Source organism: Diabrotica undecimpunctata, chromosome 4 (assembly GCF_040954645.1).
Source record: "Diabrotica undecimpunctata isolate CICGRU chromosome 4, icDiaUnde3, whole genome shotgun sequence".
NCBI classification, from domain to species: domain Eukaryota; kingdom Metazoa; phylum Arthropoda; class Insecta; order Coleoptera; family Chrysomelidae; genus Diabrotica; species Diabrotica undecimpunctata.
Window position 1 is genome coordinate 80,739,393 of NC_092806.1, and position 18,381 is coordinate 80,757,773.

The window sequence follows — 18,381 nt, forward strand, 5'->3', positions numbered from 1 at the left end:
ATCGCGCGATTTGTGCAGTAGATGATACAACACTGATCAAACTGAGGGAACCAGAAATGCGCATAAACCATCTTACTAAGAACGAAAAAATGCGCACCTGGATGGGTAAACCTCTTCATGGGCGACATCCTAATGAGGTCAGTCAAGAACACGTCGACAATAAAGCGTCGAACTATTGGCTGACATCAGGAAAGTTGTTCCCTGAAACAGAGGGTTCATTACTCGCCATTCCTAATTAGGTTATACCAACCAAAAATTACCTGAAATATATCGTCAAAGACCCTCTGGTCCAAAATGACAAATGCCGGTATGGATGTCAAGCTCAAGAAACCATCCAACACCTTACTGGGGGCTGCCAGGCATCTGCTGCAACTGAATATAAAGAACGGCACGACTCAGTAGGAAAGATCCTTCATCAAGAGATAGCCATCAAACTGGGACTTCTCCAAACAAACCATCTCCCATATTATCAATACGTTCCTGAAAGTATACTTGAGAATGACAACTGCAAGCTATACTGGGATCGCACTGTGCTCACAGACCAAACAGTGGTACATAATAGACCAGATCTCATACTAGTCTAGTTAATATACTTAAAGAGACAAACAACACTAATTGATGTGGCGATACCCAACAACAATAATCTTCGTGTTAAACAGAACGAAAAGATCACTAAGTACAAGGATCTGGAAATTCAAATACGAAGACAGTGGAGAATGGAAAATACCCAGACAATACCGATTATTCTCTCTACTACTGGAGTCATTCCGAAGAACCTCCTAGAAAACATAAAAAAGCTAGGTCTGAACGAACATCTTTACAAGACCATGCAGAAAGCTGTACTACTCTCAACGTCCAGATGTGTACGAAAATTTTTGGGAGATACTCCAGCGTACCAAATCACCTAGGGCTCGATAACACGGTAAGAGTCCTACCAGAGCTCAATCCTTTTGATACCGTAGGTATCTGGGATGAGTTAATTTTTCCCTTAGAAGGAGTGTGAGCCGTATGGCTAAATCTGGATAAGAATAACATAACCTTTTTAAAATGACAACATAACATAGAGCAAAAACGCTGTTCAAATTTTTGTTCAAAAACATCTCACTACATATTGGCATTATAATATTATACATAAAATAAAAGAGGTTTACATTTCGGGGTTTGTGACCTCCTGGACCTCGTAAATACGCATGCCCGAAAAAATAAATGGATCCTAAAAACATGCACCATTTTAATTTCATAGGAAATTTGGCGACAGGGTAGGATTTGCACGTGCTAATGATGTCGAGTACATATTTCCAATAAACATGACATATTATGTTTCTCTAATCTTAAACATTCCAGTTAGTCATCGCATTTTTATTTTCTCACATTGAAAGATGTAATAAAAATTTACGACTTCCCGTCTTCAGAATTGCTGTGTAAAAATGTAAAATATTGGCTTGTAAATAAACCTTTTAAGAACTGAAAAAATCTAGAGGACAAATAAATAAATAACAAATTAATATATGATACAAAAATAATAGGATTTTGGTTTTAAATTCAGCAAAATATGTTTATACGAGACGAAAACCTCGAATTCATTGGGAAAAATATCCGCATGAGATTTTTTGCATAATCACTTTCATAAAAGACCGCAGAATAATGCTCAAGGGGTCGCCCATAAAAAAAGTGGCCTAATTTATTAAACAGTTTTGTATAAATCCATTTTTAGGTTGGGATAAGAGCCTCAAACAACTAAAAACAATCTTTTAAAATCAAATAGGCCAAATTAAAGTATCAGAAACTGATAGAACAAGGTGTGTGTTTTTGAGGCTTAAAAATCATTATTTTCATTTTTCTTTTCAGTTTTAAATTGTATAAGGTGAAAACGATCAACTTTAGAGAAAAATTACAATAAACCTTTTTTATTCAGAATGATCCAAAAGACCAAAAATAAATTTGTGTGAAATTGATTTATAGAATTTGTTTAAAAATAATTATTGTTTAAATAAATTAGAACCACTTCTGCTGGTATTGTTGTAAATCCAAAGTTATCAATTAATTAATTAATTAATTATTGTCTGTGTATTTAAATTAAATGTACACTACCTTTAATAATGAATGTTCTCTCTTTCTTCCTCTTTCTCCAGCGCGCTGGACTGAACTGTGGAATTTCGTTCTTGCACTTGGTTGGACGGTGATAAACTATTTACTTTTATGGGGTTATATGACACTCTCTAGATGGTATTGATACTCAATGTGACTGTGCAACCGGAATGGTCTCTAAGTATTTAAGAATATTAATGCGGCATCTACATGGAGATGGAATATTAGGTTACGTACGATAAGACACACACATACACGTTAATTAAAACTAAATAAGAAATGAAATAATTAATAAAATGTTAAAAGAACTAAAAAATATACATGGAGGTACGGAATACCTAGCTTGTCACCTTGACTAGTTTGTATTTATAGGTCGTTGTTGTAGCCGTCGTCGTCGTCGCTATCAGACAGTTCTGTTTCAGATGATTCGCTCTCGTCATCTAAATTTATGATTTCATACGCTTCATCCAGGATGTATTCTCGGCTGAAGTACTCTTCTTCTACTTTATCAACATGCCTGCAAGTATTTGCCCATATTTCTGGCGTGATTTCATTTAGTCTGATTTTTGCTAGTTCTAAAACATCTGCTAATTTAAAAGTCGTGTTTCTTGCTGCAACTTCATTTTTTAAAATGGCCCATATCTTTTCAATTGCTTACTTTTCTGGGTATGCTTAAGGCAGATATCCTAGACGGGGCTGTGATATGTGTCTCTAAAATCTCTATCAACTCCATTGTGAGGGGCTTTCTCAATCTGTACAATTTTTGAAATTGCAAATCGGAATAGTCCTCTAGAGGGTCAAGAAGAGAATGGTAAACTCTGCCTGTCCGTTCCGCTAATATTTCCACCTGTGCAAGAGAATTAACTATATTTAAAAAAATATTTAAACCAGCCATTGAAAACAAAGTCAATGTAAAAATACTGTATACAACAACAAATAAAAACTATCAGCTAAAATCTTACGTACACGGGCCCAGTGACAACTGAAACGACAACAATTACTTTTATCGTATACTAGAATCGAAATTCGAATGGATCAGACCCATTCGAGTCGCCGTAAACGAAAAAATTCGTACACGCAGTACTCGAAAATACAAAATTTCTTGCAGGACAAAGACAGGCGAAACAGTTCATTATAGAACATTCGCCAAAACTTACAACAGACCTAATAAGCAAAGGCAGGAAAACAGTCGAAGACGTAGTTGGTCTGTTAATAGGGCACTGTAAGCTAAATAGGCAGTTAAAGCTGATGGAATTGGCAGATGATGATCTATGCAGATTATGTCACCTAGAGGAATAAACAGCAGAGCACTTTGTGTCAGTGCGACAGCCTGCCAAATGTGCGGTTCTTTACATTAGGCAAAGAATAGCAAAGAGCTACATGGAAGGTTCAGTATCAAAGTTATTAGATCTTTTAAAAAGGATCAGGCTAGAGAATAGGTAATCTAGGATTATAGGACCACCTTACATATGACAAGGTCGCAGTGGAATACATTGAATCTACCAATTTATATCGATGTCGTTTGCATTGTGGAATTAATCTCGGTTTTCGTGTACCCGGGCGTTGTATAATGTTGGCTAATTTTGGCTTCTTGCTTGATTCTCAGTAAAGATCACTTCATTTTGTTCTATGGTCCTTTATTATCAGAATTTTTATTGTTTATTCCGATAGATGCTGTGATATTTGGATGTTTTTAGGGAGTCCCAGTGAGGATTGAATTAGGACCGAAGGATATAGAAAAAAATCAGTTGGTAGTTGTAAGGAGAGATACTGGGGAAAAAATTATTATTAGCCGCGTTGATGCTGTCACAAAAATAGGAGCAATATTAGAAGATGTTCACGAAAACTTGTACAAAAAGTAAGGAAGTTGTGAAGTGAGTTTTTGATAGTATTTATTTTTTTTTGTTTTTACAGAGCATGTGATGATTTGGATATCCATAAAGTGCTCATCAAGGACTGGTCGCAGTTCTGTCCGTCTTTAGATAAAAGAAATGTCATTTTAGCACCATTCTGTGGTGAAATTCAGTGTGAGGATAAAATTAAAGCCGATAGCACTAGGTAAGATTAATAGTTTTATACGTTGTTGTTTGATAATTTTTGGCACAACGCTAAAAGGTGAAGAATGCTAATAACGTAGCAAAGCATACACGTGCAAAGTAAGGTTTCGGAAAAAAACATTTGGTGTTTTAATAAAAGATATCTACATATTTAGTGAAATTACTCGATATGATGATACATGTTCAATGTTATTTGTTCATATTGAAAAAGTCAATTGTGCAGTTGGTGCAATATATAGACCATGGGATTTTAGCGTAAATGAATTTTATTCTTTTATTAAGGTCAAGTGTCAAACCAAGAAATGACCTTGAAGTGCTTCTAAATGCTTTTTTTTTAAACTTACAGAGAAACATTTTTCTCTGTAAATCAAAGTATACCTACTAGAGTCACAAGTAATACAAAAACGCTTATAGACTATACATTCACCAATACTAAATCAAATCGTGAACTTGCAGTTGTAGAAGGATGTATCAGTGATCACTGAATCCAAATTTGGTGCAGTCAAATCCAGTCCAATCAATCTGGACACTATTGTATTTTTAATAGGCTAAATAAAGACAGAAAGTGCGAGTTACTTCAGTTACCAGAAAAAGTCTGGGTCGACCCCATCAGTTTATGTGATGAAATAGTTAGAACCTTCCAGAGAAAAAGAGAATTTTATCAGATGAATATAACAGCAGTTGAAAATGTACAAAAAAAAATTTGGAGTGTACTAAACACCATAATACATAATGAACAGATCCAAAATGCAGACCAACTGCAACAAAAAAAGCAAAAAATGTCCTTCTAAAGAATGCATATCCCGAACATCTAATCGAAACTATTTTCAAATCAAGACTTAATAAATTTTATAACAACACAAATAACAACAAACCCAACAGTATCAAAACTAATTACACAACTCTTCCATATATAAAAGGTTTATCCGAACAATTAACAAATCTTTTAGCCAAACATAATATAACAGTGGCCCACAAAGGCAACAACCTTTTAAATAAATCCACAAACTCCAAAACTTAAAAAATCACATGTATTAACTGTGAAGGTGTCTATATCGGTCAAACTAGTCAACTGCTTTAATCCAGAATTTGTTCTCACAAGTATGACAAGAACAACGTCATTTGATTTTGAAAACATCAAAATTTTAAAAACAGAACAAAACAAAAAGAAGAGGGAGATATACGAATCAATAGAAACAAAAAGAAATATCAACGCAATAAATGACAAAAAAGATACAAAAAACCTAAATAAAATATAATTCAATCTGATTTAAATAATAATAAATATAACACCATAAAAAGCTCTTAAAGTCATAACATATCTCCACTTTACCTTTTTCGAAAACATCAATGATACGCTCATATAAAAATAATTATATACTAATTACAGTAAACCATGAGATATCAGATATCAACTTTTATTTGTCAGTTCATTCATGTCTGTGTCCTGTTTTATGTTTTGGTAAGTCATATATATACATATTTTACAATAACTGTTTGTTCATATACATGTACATTTTAGAATCTTGACAAAGGCAAGGGTTTCCTGCCGAAACGTTGATTGCTATGGAAAATAAAATCTAGTTCCTCTTGTAATATATATTTTATTGATCCTAAACCCAAGAAATACTATATTTATATTAAATATAGTACGGTTCAAGAAACTCAAAACCAATATATATATATATATATATATATATATATATATATATATATATATATATATATATATATATATATATATATATATATATATATATATACAGTGATGAGTGTCTTACCACCCGGCAAAATAGCGGAAAGGATAGAAGACAGATTAAGTTGTGAGATAGTACGAGATAAAGCTAGTAATTGACGTGGCTATTTGACTTCAGTGTCATAATTATACGGATGACCTCGAAAATATTTTATTTTAATAATTTCTGATGTTAGAATAAATGATTGAATAAATTAAGATATATATATATATTTTAGTTTATATATATATATATATATATATATATATATATATATAGAAGTTTTTAGTTTTTAGTATTTAGTTTATATATATTATCTACTAAAGGTAGGTATGTTCCGTCCGAAAACAAATATTGTATGTGGAATTGGTGTAATAGTTAGAGACGTGGTCTAGTGACAAGAAGATTGAGGTTTAATTCACACCAAGTATAAAATTTTTGTTTTACTCAATCAAAAAATAATAGAAAATTTGATACATATTAGGTAAAAAGTTTTCGAAAAACTCATTATTTACAATTTATTCTTATTCCAATGTTAAAAAATAGAAATACAAAATAATTCAAATTCAATTTCAATTTTACAGTCTTCAGTTGTGATTGCAAAATAATCCCTCAAAGACTGTTTAATGCCAAATCCATCACTAAATTCTCAGTGTTAATATCAATTCCTCTGTACAGGTAATGATTTTCAAAACAATTAACAACATTGTAATGGATGCGCGTGAACAGCTGCCTGCTTTACAGCTAACCAAATCATCAAGCCATCAAATAATAACATATATCGAGAAGTGTTTTTGCACGGTAAACAAAATTTTTTTATTGAAAAAACAATTCGTGAAAATGGTTTTAACGGTCGAGGAAAAAGTGCAAATTGTTGTCTGGCATGTGAATGGATTATCAGACAACATGATTAGACAACAATTTGTAAATATGTTTCCAAATAGGCCAGCTCCAGCACGATCAACAATTCAGTCTATTATACGTAATTTTTTTACTTATGGATCCGTGTTCGCTCCAAGAGGAGTTCGTAGACGAAGGGAGGTAAATCCAGATTTGGAACTAAGGGACACTTTGATTTGTGCAAGTATCCTAGCAAAATCCTACCCAATCATCATCTCGTCTCGGAGAACAATATGGAATTTCAAGATTTAGAGTAGGTAAAATTTTGAAAAGACATGGATACCGTCTCTATAAACTTCATAAATCCAACGAACAATTCCCTGGGGATTAATATAGACGTTTAGAATTTTGTCAAACTGCAATGGAAATGTCACATCAAGATGAACATTTTTTAGAGAACGTTTTATTCACCGATGAATGTACGTTTTCATTGCAGGCCGTCACAATTCAATGAATGCTCGGTATTGGTCTCGAGGAAATCCTCGTCAGATTTATGTCGCTCGTACCCAGCGTCCTCATAGGGAATCATGTCATTGGTCCATTTTTTTATAGACGGTATGTTGACTGGGCGGAAATACTTGGAACTTCTGCAAAATCAAATTGTCCCAGCCCTTCGTAATTTACCAATACCTTTCGATTCCATATGGTTTCAACACGATGGTTGTCCCGCACATAATTCTCGCATCGTCAGTGAATATCTGAGTGCGACTTTTCCTAATCGATTGATTAGTGGCCACGGAGATATTTTTTGGCCTGCAAGATCACCTGATCTTGCACCTTGTGATTTTTTTATGTGGGGATATATCAAGTCCAAGCTATATGGAATTGAAGACGATAGGCCTAATTCTCTCCAAGAATTAAGAGAAAAGATCTCTGATTCAATGAGAGGTATTAGTCCAGAAACATTAACTAATGTTAGACGAAACTTTTATAATAGATTGGGTTATTGTTCTGCTGCCAATGGAGGCTTATTCGAACATTTATTGTAAATACATTTCATTAGAATATTTTTTTTTTATTTTTATAGAATTTCTACCTATTTAAATATTTTTGGAAGTACATTTATTTAGAACGTTCTTTTATGTTTGAAGAATTTTTACTTTATTTTCGAAAGTACGACATTGTTTTTTCAATAAGATTTTCATGTTTTACTATAAACACTTCTAATAAAGACTGAAATAAATGTTTAGTGATTTAAAGCAAAACGATATAATATCTGCATAATTTCAAATTTTTAAAAAAGTAACACCTTCATGTGGGATTCGAACCCTGCGCGCCTGCATGAGAACATCGTGCCTTGAACTCTGATCCATCAAACTTTTATATTTCTTTAGTGACAGTTTGGGTTATTGTTCTGCTGCTAACGAAGGCTTATTGGAACATATTGTAAATACGTTTATTCACAATATTTTTTTTATTTTTGTAGAATTTTTACTTATTTAAACATTCTTTAAACGTTCTTTTAATTTTGAAGAATTTTTACTTTATTTTCGAAAGTACAACGATACTTTTTTTTTCAATAAGATATTTATGTTCAACTTTAAACACTTCTAATACTAGTAACGATTTTAGCGATTCAAAGCAAAACGATCTCTGCATAATTTCAAATTATTAAAAAAAAAAGAAAACCACATGTGGGTTTTGAACTCTACTGCGACGCCTGTGTCGCAGTGTCGAATTCTTACCCCTAATCCACGAAGAATCGTAATTATTCCGTGACAAGAGTGTATGAAACTCCTTAAATCATAGTAGAAATTATTCTTGGTTAATCATTTAAAACTTTAGATTAAATAATTACTATTAATTAAATTATTTTATTCACATTTTTGCTTTATTGTGGTCAATCAGTTTTTACTTTATGCGAAATTAAAAAATGGAAATACGTCACACATAGTAATTATGACCGAGGTGATTTAGCTCGAAGCTAACGTCTAAAGGTGTTAGACTATCGATAGTGGTAATGTAATGTAATGTAAATTATAGGTTTCTACCGATTATTTCCCACCTCTACGAGTTTCATCTCGTTTTATTTCACAATGTAACTGTGTTTTCTATCTCTTACGTTAAAAAGCCGGGTGATAAGACACTCATCACTGTATATACAAGAAATACTGGATGTTATTGACTGTCGATATAAACAAACAACACAGTTTATTAGGGCTGCAGTCAGAAGGTTTGGCCGGGATGTTACAGAAACACTCTTTTGACTTTTGGTCTAGCTTTCGGAATTGTTTTATTCCTTCTTCAAGACACTATAATTAGAGGAATGTGTAAATATTTACAACATATCACAAATTGTCAGTGTAACTTACTAGTCGTTGAGATTATTTGTATAAAGCTATGACACTCAACATTAAAAACACACATATAAAATATAAATGAACAAAATACATTTTAAAATTTAGTTATGATAGTAAAAATTTTGTTTGTAGAATCTTTGAATGGTGTGTTTTGACTGATCCATAGAGAACAGAAAAAAAAAACAAAAATAGTATGATTAAAAAGTAATTAGGAGTTCTTGCTGTTATATTAATGGAAGTAGTATATTAAACCTGTCTTGATGGTATGCAACATGTTTTGTATACAGGTGTATTATGATGTGTATATGTAAAAGTAAATCTTTATTTTATTTTTAATGTTTTGTCAGTAAGTAACAATAAATGTTGCTCAGTTTATCTATGTCAGACTTTTTATTTATACAAGACGTATTGGATTTTATGAAACACATTTCCAAGAAAACACGTTTTGAATGGTTTTTATCCTTTGCCAAACTACAGGAATCTTCGAAATTAGATTTATGTTTTAAAGTTAATGCATGTTCTGTGAGCGCACATGCGTTTATTTTTTGGTTTTTATGTCGCTGCGATGTGAGATCACTCTACTGTGGCTAAAAACGGGATTAAAAAAATCTATACTACAAGAGAACTCCTATCCCACAGGGCTTTTGAATAAACTCATTTTTGGTTCTCCTTTTCCTTTGTAATTTTCTGACAACCAAAATTTTCATAATAATGAGGTCCTACATCTGACACTGACATTGACACACAACACATCAGAGCTACCACAATCTAAAATAACGTATGGTTGCCTACCCTATATTCCAGTTCTCACACCTAAGCTAATGAACATTTTCAAAAATGTTAGTGGCTTAAAAATTGCAACTAAGAATGTGAAATCGGTATCGAAGTTGTACACAAAGACAAAGGATCCTTTCACAATACAGGAGTCATCGAATGTTGTTTATTCTATACCGTGTTCTAATTGTAAAAACGTGTATATCGGAGAATCATCTCGTAATTTTCACAGTAGAGTGATCTCACATCGCAGCGACATAAAAACCAAAAAAATAAAGGCATATGCGCTCACAGAACATGCATTAACTTTAAAACATGAATTTAATTTCGAAGATTCCTGTAATTTGACAAAGGAAAAAAACCATTCAAAACGTGTTTTCTTGGAAATGTCTTTCATAAAATCCAATACGTCTTGTATAAATAAAAAGTCTGACATAGATAAATTGAGCAACATTTATTGTTACTTACTGACAAAACATCAAAAATAAAATAAAGATTAACTTTTACATATACACATCATAATACACCTGCATACAAAACATGTTGCATATCATCAAGACAGGTTTAATATACTACTTCCATTAATATAACAGCAAGAACTCCTAATTACTTTTTAATCATACTATTTTTGTTTTTTTTTCTGTTCTCTATGGATCAGTCAAAACACACCATTCAAAGATGTCACAAACAAAATTTTTACTATCATAACTAAATTTTAAAATGTATTTTGTCCATTATTTTATATGTTATATTTTATATGTGTGTTTTTAATGTTGAGTGTCATAGCTTTATACAAATAATCTCAACGACTAGTAAGTTACACTGACAATTTGTGATATGTTGTAAATATTTACACATTCCTCTAATTATAGTGTCTTGAAGAAGGAATAAAACAATTCCGAAAGCTAGACCAAAAGTCAAAAGAGTGTTTCTGTAACATCCCGGCCAAACCTTCTGACTGAAGCCCTAATAAACTGTGTAGTATACATACATATATATATATATATATATATATATATATATATATATATATATATATATATATATATATACAGTGATGAGTGTTTTACCACCCGGCTTTTTAACGTAAGAGATAGAAAACACAGTTACCTTGTGAAATAAAAAGAGTTGAAAATCGTAGAAGTGAGAAATAATCGATAGAAACCTATAATTTACATTACCACTATCGATAGTCTCACACCTTTAGACGTTAGCTTCGAGCTAAATCACCTCGGTCATAATTATTATGTGTAACGTCGTATGTGTGACGTATTTCCATTTTTTAATTTCGCATAAAGTAAAAACTGATTGACCACAATAAAGCAAAAATGTGAATAAAATAATTTAATTAATAGTGATTATTTAATCTAAAGTTTTAAATTATTAACCAAGAATAATTTCTACTATGATTTGAGGAGTTTCATACACACTTGTCACGAAATAATTATCAATCCTTCGTGGATTAGTGGTAAGAATTCGACACTGCGACACAGACGTTGCTGACGATTAGAGTTCAAACCCACATGTGTTTTTTTTAATAATTTGAAATTATGCAGAGATCGTTTTGCTTTGAATCGCTAAACATTTATGTCAGTCATTACTAGTATTAGAAGTGTTTAAAGTTAAACATAAATATCTTGTTGAAAAAACAGTATCGTCGTACTTTCGAAAATAAGGTAAAATTCTTCAAAATTAAAAAAACGTTTAAAGAATGTTTAAATAAGTAAAAATTCTACAAAAATAAAAAATATATTGTAAATAAACGTATTTACAATATGTTCAAATAAGCCTTGATTAGCAGCAGAACAATAACCCAAACTGTCACTAATTAATTATAAAAGTCTGATGGATCTGAGTTCAAGGCACGATGTTCTCATCCAGGCGCTCAGGTTTCGAATCCAACATGAGGTTTTACTTTTTTAAAAATTAAAATTTGAAATTATGCAGAATTATATCGTTTTGCTTTAAATCAATAAACATTTATTTCAGTCTTTATTAGAAGTGTTTATAATAAAACATGAAAATCTTATTGAAAAAACAATGTCGTACTTTCGAAAATAAAGTAAAAATTCTTCAAACATAAAAGAACGTTCTAAATAAATGTACTTACAAAAAATTTTTAAATAGGTAGAAATTCTATAAAAATATTCTAAATAAACGTATTTTATTCTAATGAAATGTATTTACAAAAAATGTTCGAATAAGCCTCCATTAGCAGCAGAACAATAACCCAATCCATTATAAAAGTTTCGTCTAACATTAGTTAATGTTTCTGGACTAATACCTCTCATTGAATCAGAGATCTTTTCTCTTAATTCTTGGAGAGAATTAGGCCTATCGACTTGATATATCCCCACATATCCCCACAAATCACAAGGTACAAGATCAGGTGATCTTGCAGGCCAAAAAATATCTCCGTGGCCACTAATCAATCTATTAGGAAAAGTCGCACTGAGATATTCACTGACAATGCGAGAATTATGTGCAGGACAACCATCGTGTTGAAACCATATGGAATCGAAAGGTATTGGTAAATTACGAAGGGCTGGGACAATTTGATTTTGCAGAAGTTCCAAGTATTTCTGCCCAGTCAACATACCGTCTATAAAAAATGGACCAATGACCAGAGATGGGCATCGACACGTCGACTTTAATTGTCGACACAGACGTGTCGACAATGTCGAGAACGTGTCAACAATGTCGACAATGTCAGCAACGTGTCCATAATGGAAAAAAGTGAGGTTATGTTATGAAATTATTCAGTTGTAAACTTTGAATGTGATCTGATCTGATCAGAATCAAAATGAGTGGCAGAAAACTGAATAAAAACTATGATATATTATCATTCAAAGTATTAAAGATAGAAGGAAAGCACGCGGCTAAATGTTGTGTATGTGGAAATGTGATAAAAAATACAGCTGCAGCAAGATTGCAAAGTCACAGGTAAGAAGAAATATTTTAATTAATTTTAGCTGGATAGCTATAGAGATTTATTCTCTGAAATTGATATTTGTATCGGCTGATAACTAACCCCGTCCCGTACTTTCATTTTAAGAAACGTCTGCAAGTTAGATCGTGGCAATGGTAATCAATCCAATAATGAAATGTCGCATGTTTCGATATACGAAAATACTGGCTCAGACACAGGTTTTACACCTACAGTTAATCCACAAGTGAGTATATAGGATATAGGACGTATGTTCTACTACATATTTAGCAGGGGCGGATCTAGAAAAAATTTTGGGGGGAACTTTTTGAAATTACATTTATCTATAATATAAAAATGAATCGTAAAATGTGTTCGGAGCCGCATAACTCAACAACGCATGGATCACAATTTCGGTAGTAGTATATTGGAGAAAACATGGCGTCAAAAACCGTATAGCCATCTAACGGCAAGAAGTGAAAATAACGCACTATATATTATTGTAGATTTTTTGATTACTATTTAATTCGAATTCGGAAGGGGACATAAATTGCATCAGTTTTCACCCCAGAATTTGTATTCTGAGGTTTTCACGTTGTTGCATCTGTATATACAGGGTGTCTCATTTAAAAAACACCAAGTTTAGTATTTTACGACAAAAAACGGATTGGCCTATTGAATTAAGTACAAAACGCTGTATCTATGCCAACTTCTGTATACAGGGTGTCCGTAGATCCGCCCTTCATATTTAGTCACCTTAGAGTTTCTTTTTATTTTGAATTTTAGAATACAACGAACGGTAGTTACGAAGTTATGGAAGATGGTTCGCTAGCTATTGTAACTGGAACTTCACCTGAAAACATGCTAGATGGAATTATAGAAAATTCATTAGATACCGATGCCGCCTTATTGGAATTGGAAGAAAACAATGGTGTAGCAATTCAAGGCACTCATAGTATTGTTGAAAATATGATGTTATCAACTACTGATACTGAGAGTAGTAATTTGACCAACTTAAGTACTCCAACTTCCTCCAGCACAAGCTACACAAGCACGAATAAAAGAAATTTATTCGCTACATCTCAAGCTAGACCAGCCAAAAAATCAAAGAAAATCACCGACTATATGGACATATTACAAGAGTATGAAGAGGAGAAGATAAGCACTGCACTAGCCAAATTTATATTCGGCTGTAACTTACCATTTACTGTGGTAGAATCACCTCTCTTTAAAAATTTTATAAAAACGATCCGTCCTGCTTATTTAGACAAAATTCCTGGCCGGAAAAAACTTTGTACATCACTTTTAAATAAGTGCTATGAAGACTGTATTGAGATTTCACGTAAAAAAGTGGAAACCGAGTCAGTCATTTTGTGTGACGGTTGGAAAAACTCATCTACTAATTCTAAAACGGTTGTGACAATGTTGCATAGTTCAGACGGAAAAAATGCCTTTCTTGATGCTTGGGATTTAACCACGGAGTCTGAGACTGGAGAAAAACTTGCCGAAATAATAACAGAATCTAAAAAAATTGCAAAAGAAAAATACGATGTAGATGCGTACGGTATAGTTTCGGATAATGCTAGTGCAATGATTAAAATGGGATCCCTCCTCAAGCACAACATGTGGCACTCTACGTGCAGTAGCCACACCGGCAACCTTTTAGCCAAAGACGTGCTGGATAAAAAGTTAGTCGACAATGTGGTCATTGTCCTCAAAGAATTTAAGCAACCAGATTTAGAAAAAATGATAGTTGATAAGGGAGGGCGCAGAATCAAATTGCCGGCCGAAACAAGATGGTGCTCTTACCGAGATTCTTTCAAAAGTCTCCTAGAAAATCTGGTATATATGAAACAAGTAGCCGCTGTAACGAAAAAAAAGATTAAGCCGAAAGTCAAGGAATTAATCTTCAACGATGAATTTGTGGATGAGATTCAACAGAACATAGAAATTTATGAACCCATTTGTAATCTGATCAATGTTTGTCAGAAATCTGACACATCTGTAGCAGATGCCGTTCATCTGTGGCTCAATTTGAATCTGCCAGATAACCTTTAAGAAAAATTGAAACACAGACAACAAATGGCGTTAAACGTGTACGCATTAACTGCGTACTATCTGCATCCGAAATATGAAAATTCCAAGCTTACGTCAGAGCACACTGGTATAATAACTCAGTTCTTACTCAGAAAGTTGTGCAATCAGGGCATAGAAGAATGGGACAAATTTAACACTAAATCGGGTAAGTCTTTCAGACAAAATTATCGCTCTTTTGATTTTTAATATATTAGGTTTACAATTTCAGGAATATTCTCAATACTTTGGGAAAAAGGAGTTGAAAAGCCTCTAGTATTTTGGCGAGTGGTCAAACTGGAATGCCCAATTCTTGCTAAAATGGCTCTCAGACTTCTAAAAATGCCAGCCTCCTCAGCTCAAATCGAGAGACTCTTTTCAAATTGGGGACACATTCACAGTCTGATAAGAAATAGATTAACGTTCACTAATTCCAAGAAATTGGTACATATTTATGTTTCATTAAAGGGAGAGTATCCTGATAAAAATAGTTATGACCTGGACGAGGAAGACATTGTAGATATGGACGGGGAAAGTACAACTATTTGATGTATTATTGGTTAAATGTTTTCTTTGGTTAAAAATTAGCAAAACCGCAAAATGTTGTAATGTTTTTATTATGCAGTCTCTGCCAAAGCACGAAGAGATTCAACACTGTTTCAGTAATTATTATACTATAATTATTATAATAAAGAGTTAGTAAAATTTAAAAAAAAAGTAAACGAAATGTTAGGAAACAAGGTAAGGTTTCAATGTACTGAGATATGTTTGATTGTGGTTTTGAATCTTACCTCGTTTACTGACGTTTAGGTTTACGTTTCTTTTTAATTTTTTTAAACCTTTCTGTAAATGTTACGAGTTTACGAGTAACGATAGAAAATTAAAAATCTATGAAAATTTGTTTTGCTGGTTTTTTCTGGTTTTGCATCTATATGGTAATATTTTAGATTCATTACATTGCATTACTCTATCATGAGGTTTGCACATAATAAATTGTCTCTATATGATTCTATTTAAAATTCATTTACACTTGAAAAACCTGCAATCAAACAATTATGGAATATCCTATGAATTTGACAATCGCAAGTTAATAGTGAGGTTAAAAGTTTCAAAAGTTTGAGATTATTTGGTCTCTTTGCAACTTGTTGAAATATTAATGCATACTTTTTCAATAAGTCAGCGCAGCCAGATTAACCTAAAATTTCAAATTAGTGCGCACGGAACGTCATTCTGATCGTTTGCTAATTGTCGACATACTCGACATTGTCGACATTGGCAACAACTTTAAATCACTCGACATCGACATGATTGTCGACATGTCGACAATCGAATTGTCGACATGACATTATCGACACCGCCCATCCCTGCCAATGACATGATTCCCTAATGTGCCTCCCCAAACATTTAGTTTTCGAGGACGCTGGGTACGAGCGACATAAATCTGACGAGGATTTCCTCGAGACCAATACCGAGCATTCATTGAATTGTGACGGCCGTGCAATGAAAACGTACATTCATCGGTGAACAAAACGTTTTCTAAAAAATGTTCATCTCGATGTGACATTTCCATTGCAGTTTTTTTTTAATAGCATAGACATTAGTCATTCAGCCAGTTGCAATAGATTCTCCAATCAGACAAATACACAACTCTATCCCTAATAGAAAACTAACGGATAATTAATAGAAGAATATACGACAAGGAAACTTACAGGGTCACTTGCTTCTCGTCTAGGGGCCCATCAAGACATTCGTAGTAGACAAACAAAACTGGACCACGGATATGGTGTTATAACATTTAGGGTAAACAAAGGATACAAATCTAAATTTCCACACGATCATGAAAAATTCCATTCTCGCGTACAAATTCTATAGAACTGTGCATGTGTCTGACAAGAAATCTATAATGATATTATATACTTGTTGTGAGCCTGTAGCCAGTAGCGACTGGATATTGAATGGTGCATACATATTAAATTCAATTAATTTTTTGTAGAGAGAGTTTGAATGCTGTTGAAACTTAGGACATTCAAAAAAGATGTGATCAAGATCACCTAGTTTTCCGCAATATTTGCAATTATCATCTTCAATCACATTTATTTTATATAAATGAATTGGATAACACGCATGTTCAAAGCGTAGTCTATTTATGGTAGTTATATATTTACGTGGACATTTAAAATTCTTAAACCAAGTAGTTTGTGGAATAACTGGTTGTAAAGTGGTGTATCTTGTTGGGTTTGTAAAGCAGTAAAGATTCCATTGATCTTTCCATGTCGATAGCTGATTTTTTTTTAAAATCGTAATGGCATCTGATACACATAAAGAATATGACAATAAAGTGCCTGATATTATACTGGTTTTAGCTAAGTAAATAATCTACATATTCATTATCTTTGAGTGTGCCTTGACCCAAATAAATTTTATATTAAAGCCAGAGTCTGCTAAGTGCTTTAATTGATCCTTTATTAAAAAAAATATAAGGATTACTAAATGTTTTGGGCAAACAAGTATTTTTTATGTTCTGTAAAACTGAAAGACAATCTGAAAGAATTAACGATTTTTTAATATAAGAGTTTTTAACATATTTTAAAGCTTCGAGTATGGCCAATGATTCAGCCGAGAAAATTGAAAACTCATTGGAAAGTTTGTACTTAATTTCAGAACCTCCTGAGGGTAGAAAATAGGCACAGCTAGTCCCTTCTATTGATTTAGATGCGTCCGTGTATATAACTGTGGCATCACTATATATATATATATATATATATATATATATATATATATATATATATATATATATATATATATATATATATATATATATATATATATATATATATATATATATATATATATATATATATATATATATATAATTTAGCTCTCCAGGCCTAGAAGGCCCATGGCTTGGGTTACTATTCTTTTCCATTCTTTTCTGTTTGTTGCTTTATTTTTCCAGTTTGGTATTTTAAATTTTTCTATGTCTTTTTCAACATCCTTCTTCCACCTGGTTTTCGGTCTGCCTTTCTTCCTTTTCCCTCCTATTCCTCCCATTAGCATTCTTTTTGGCAGTCTCGTGTTTTCCATCCTTTGGATGTGTCCCAACCATCTCAGTCTTTGTGACTTTATGATTCCTACGATCTCCGATTCTCCATACATCTCCTCTAATTCCATATTTGGTCTTTTTATCCATATACCATTCCATAATTTACCTCCAAATATTTTCCTGAGGACTTTTCTTTCCCAGACTTGCAGCAAGACTTGCTCGGATTTGTTCATTGTCCATGTTTCACTGGCATATAATACAATAGGTCTTATTACTGTCTTATATATTCTTATCTTAGCCCTTCTAGATATGTTTTTGCTTCTTAATAAATTGTTTAGTGCAAAAATACAACGGTTACCGGCCATAATTCTCGATTGGATTTCTTCCTTCATATTTGGTCTTCTCGTGAATGTCGCTCCTAAATACTGGAATATTTCTACTTCTTCGAATTTATATGTTTTTTCATCTGTTATTACTGTCAGAT

At 32.6% G+C, this 18,381-nt stretch overlaps 1 protein-coding gene across 2 annotated transcripts in view; it reads left to right on the top strand.

The window, feature by feature from the left end:
- Positions 1-18,381, top strand: part of GluProRS (Glutamyl-prolyl-tRNA synthetase) — a 432,648-nt gene that overhangs the window by 341,100 nt on the left and 73,167 nt on the right. The window contains exons 20-21 of one of the 2 annotated variants that reach the window (XM_072529836.1): positions 3,786-3,946; positions 4,003-4,146. The exons of the other annotated variant lie outside the window; for it this stretch is intronic. Coding sequence (XP_072385937.1) covers positions 3,786-3,946; positions 4,003-4,146 — 305 coding nt within the window. The remainder of the gene's footprint in view (positions 1-3,785; positions 3,947-4,002; positions 4,147-18,381) is intronic. 2 annotated transcript variants of the gene reach the window in all.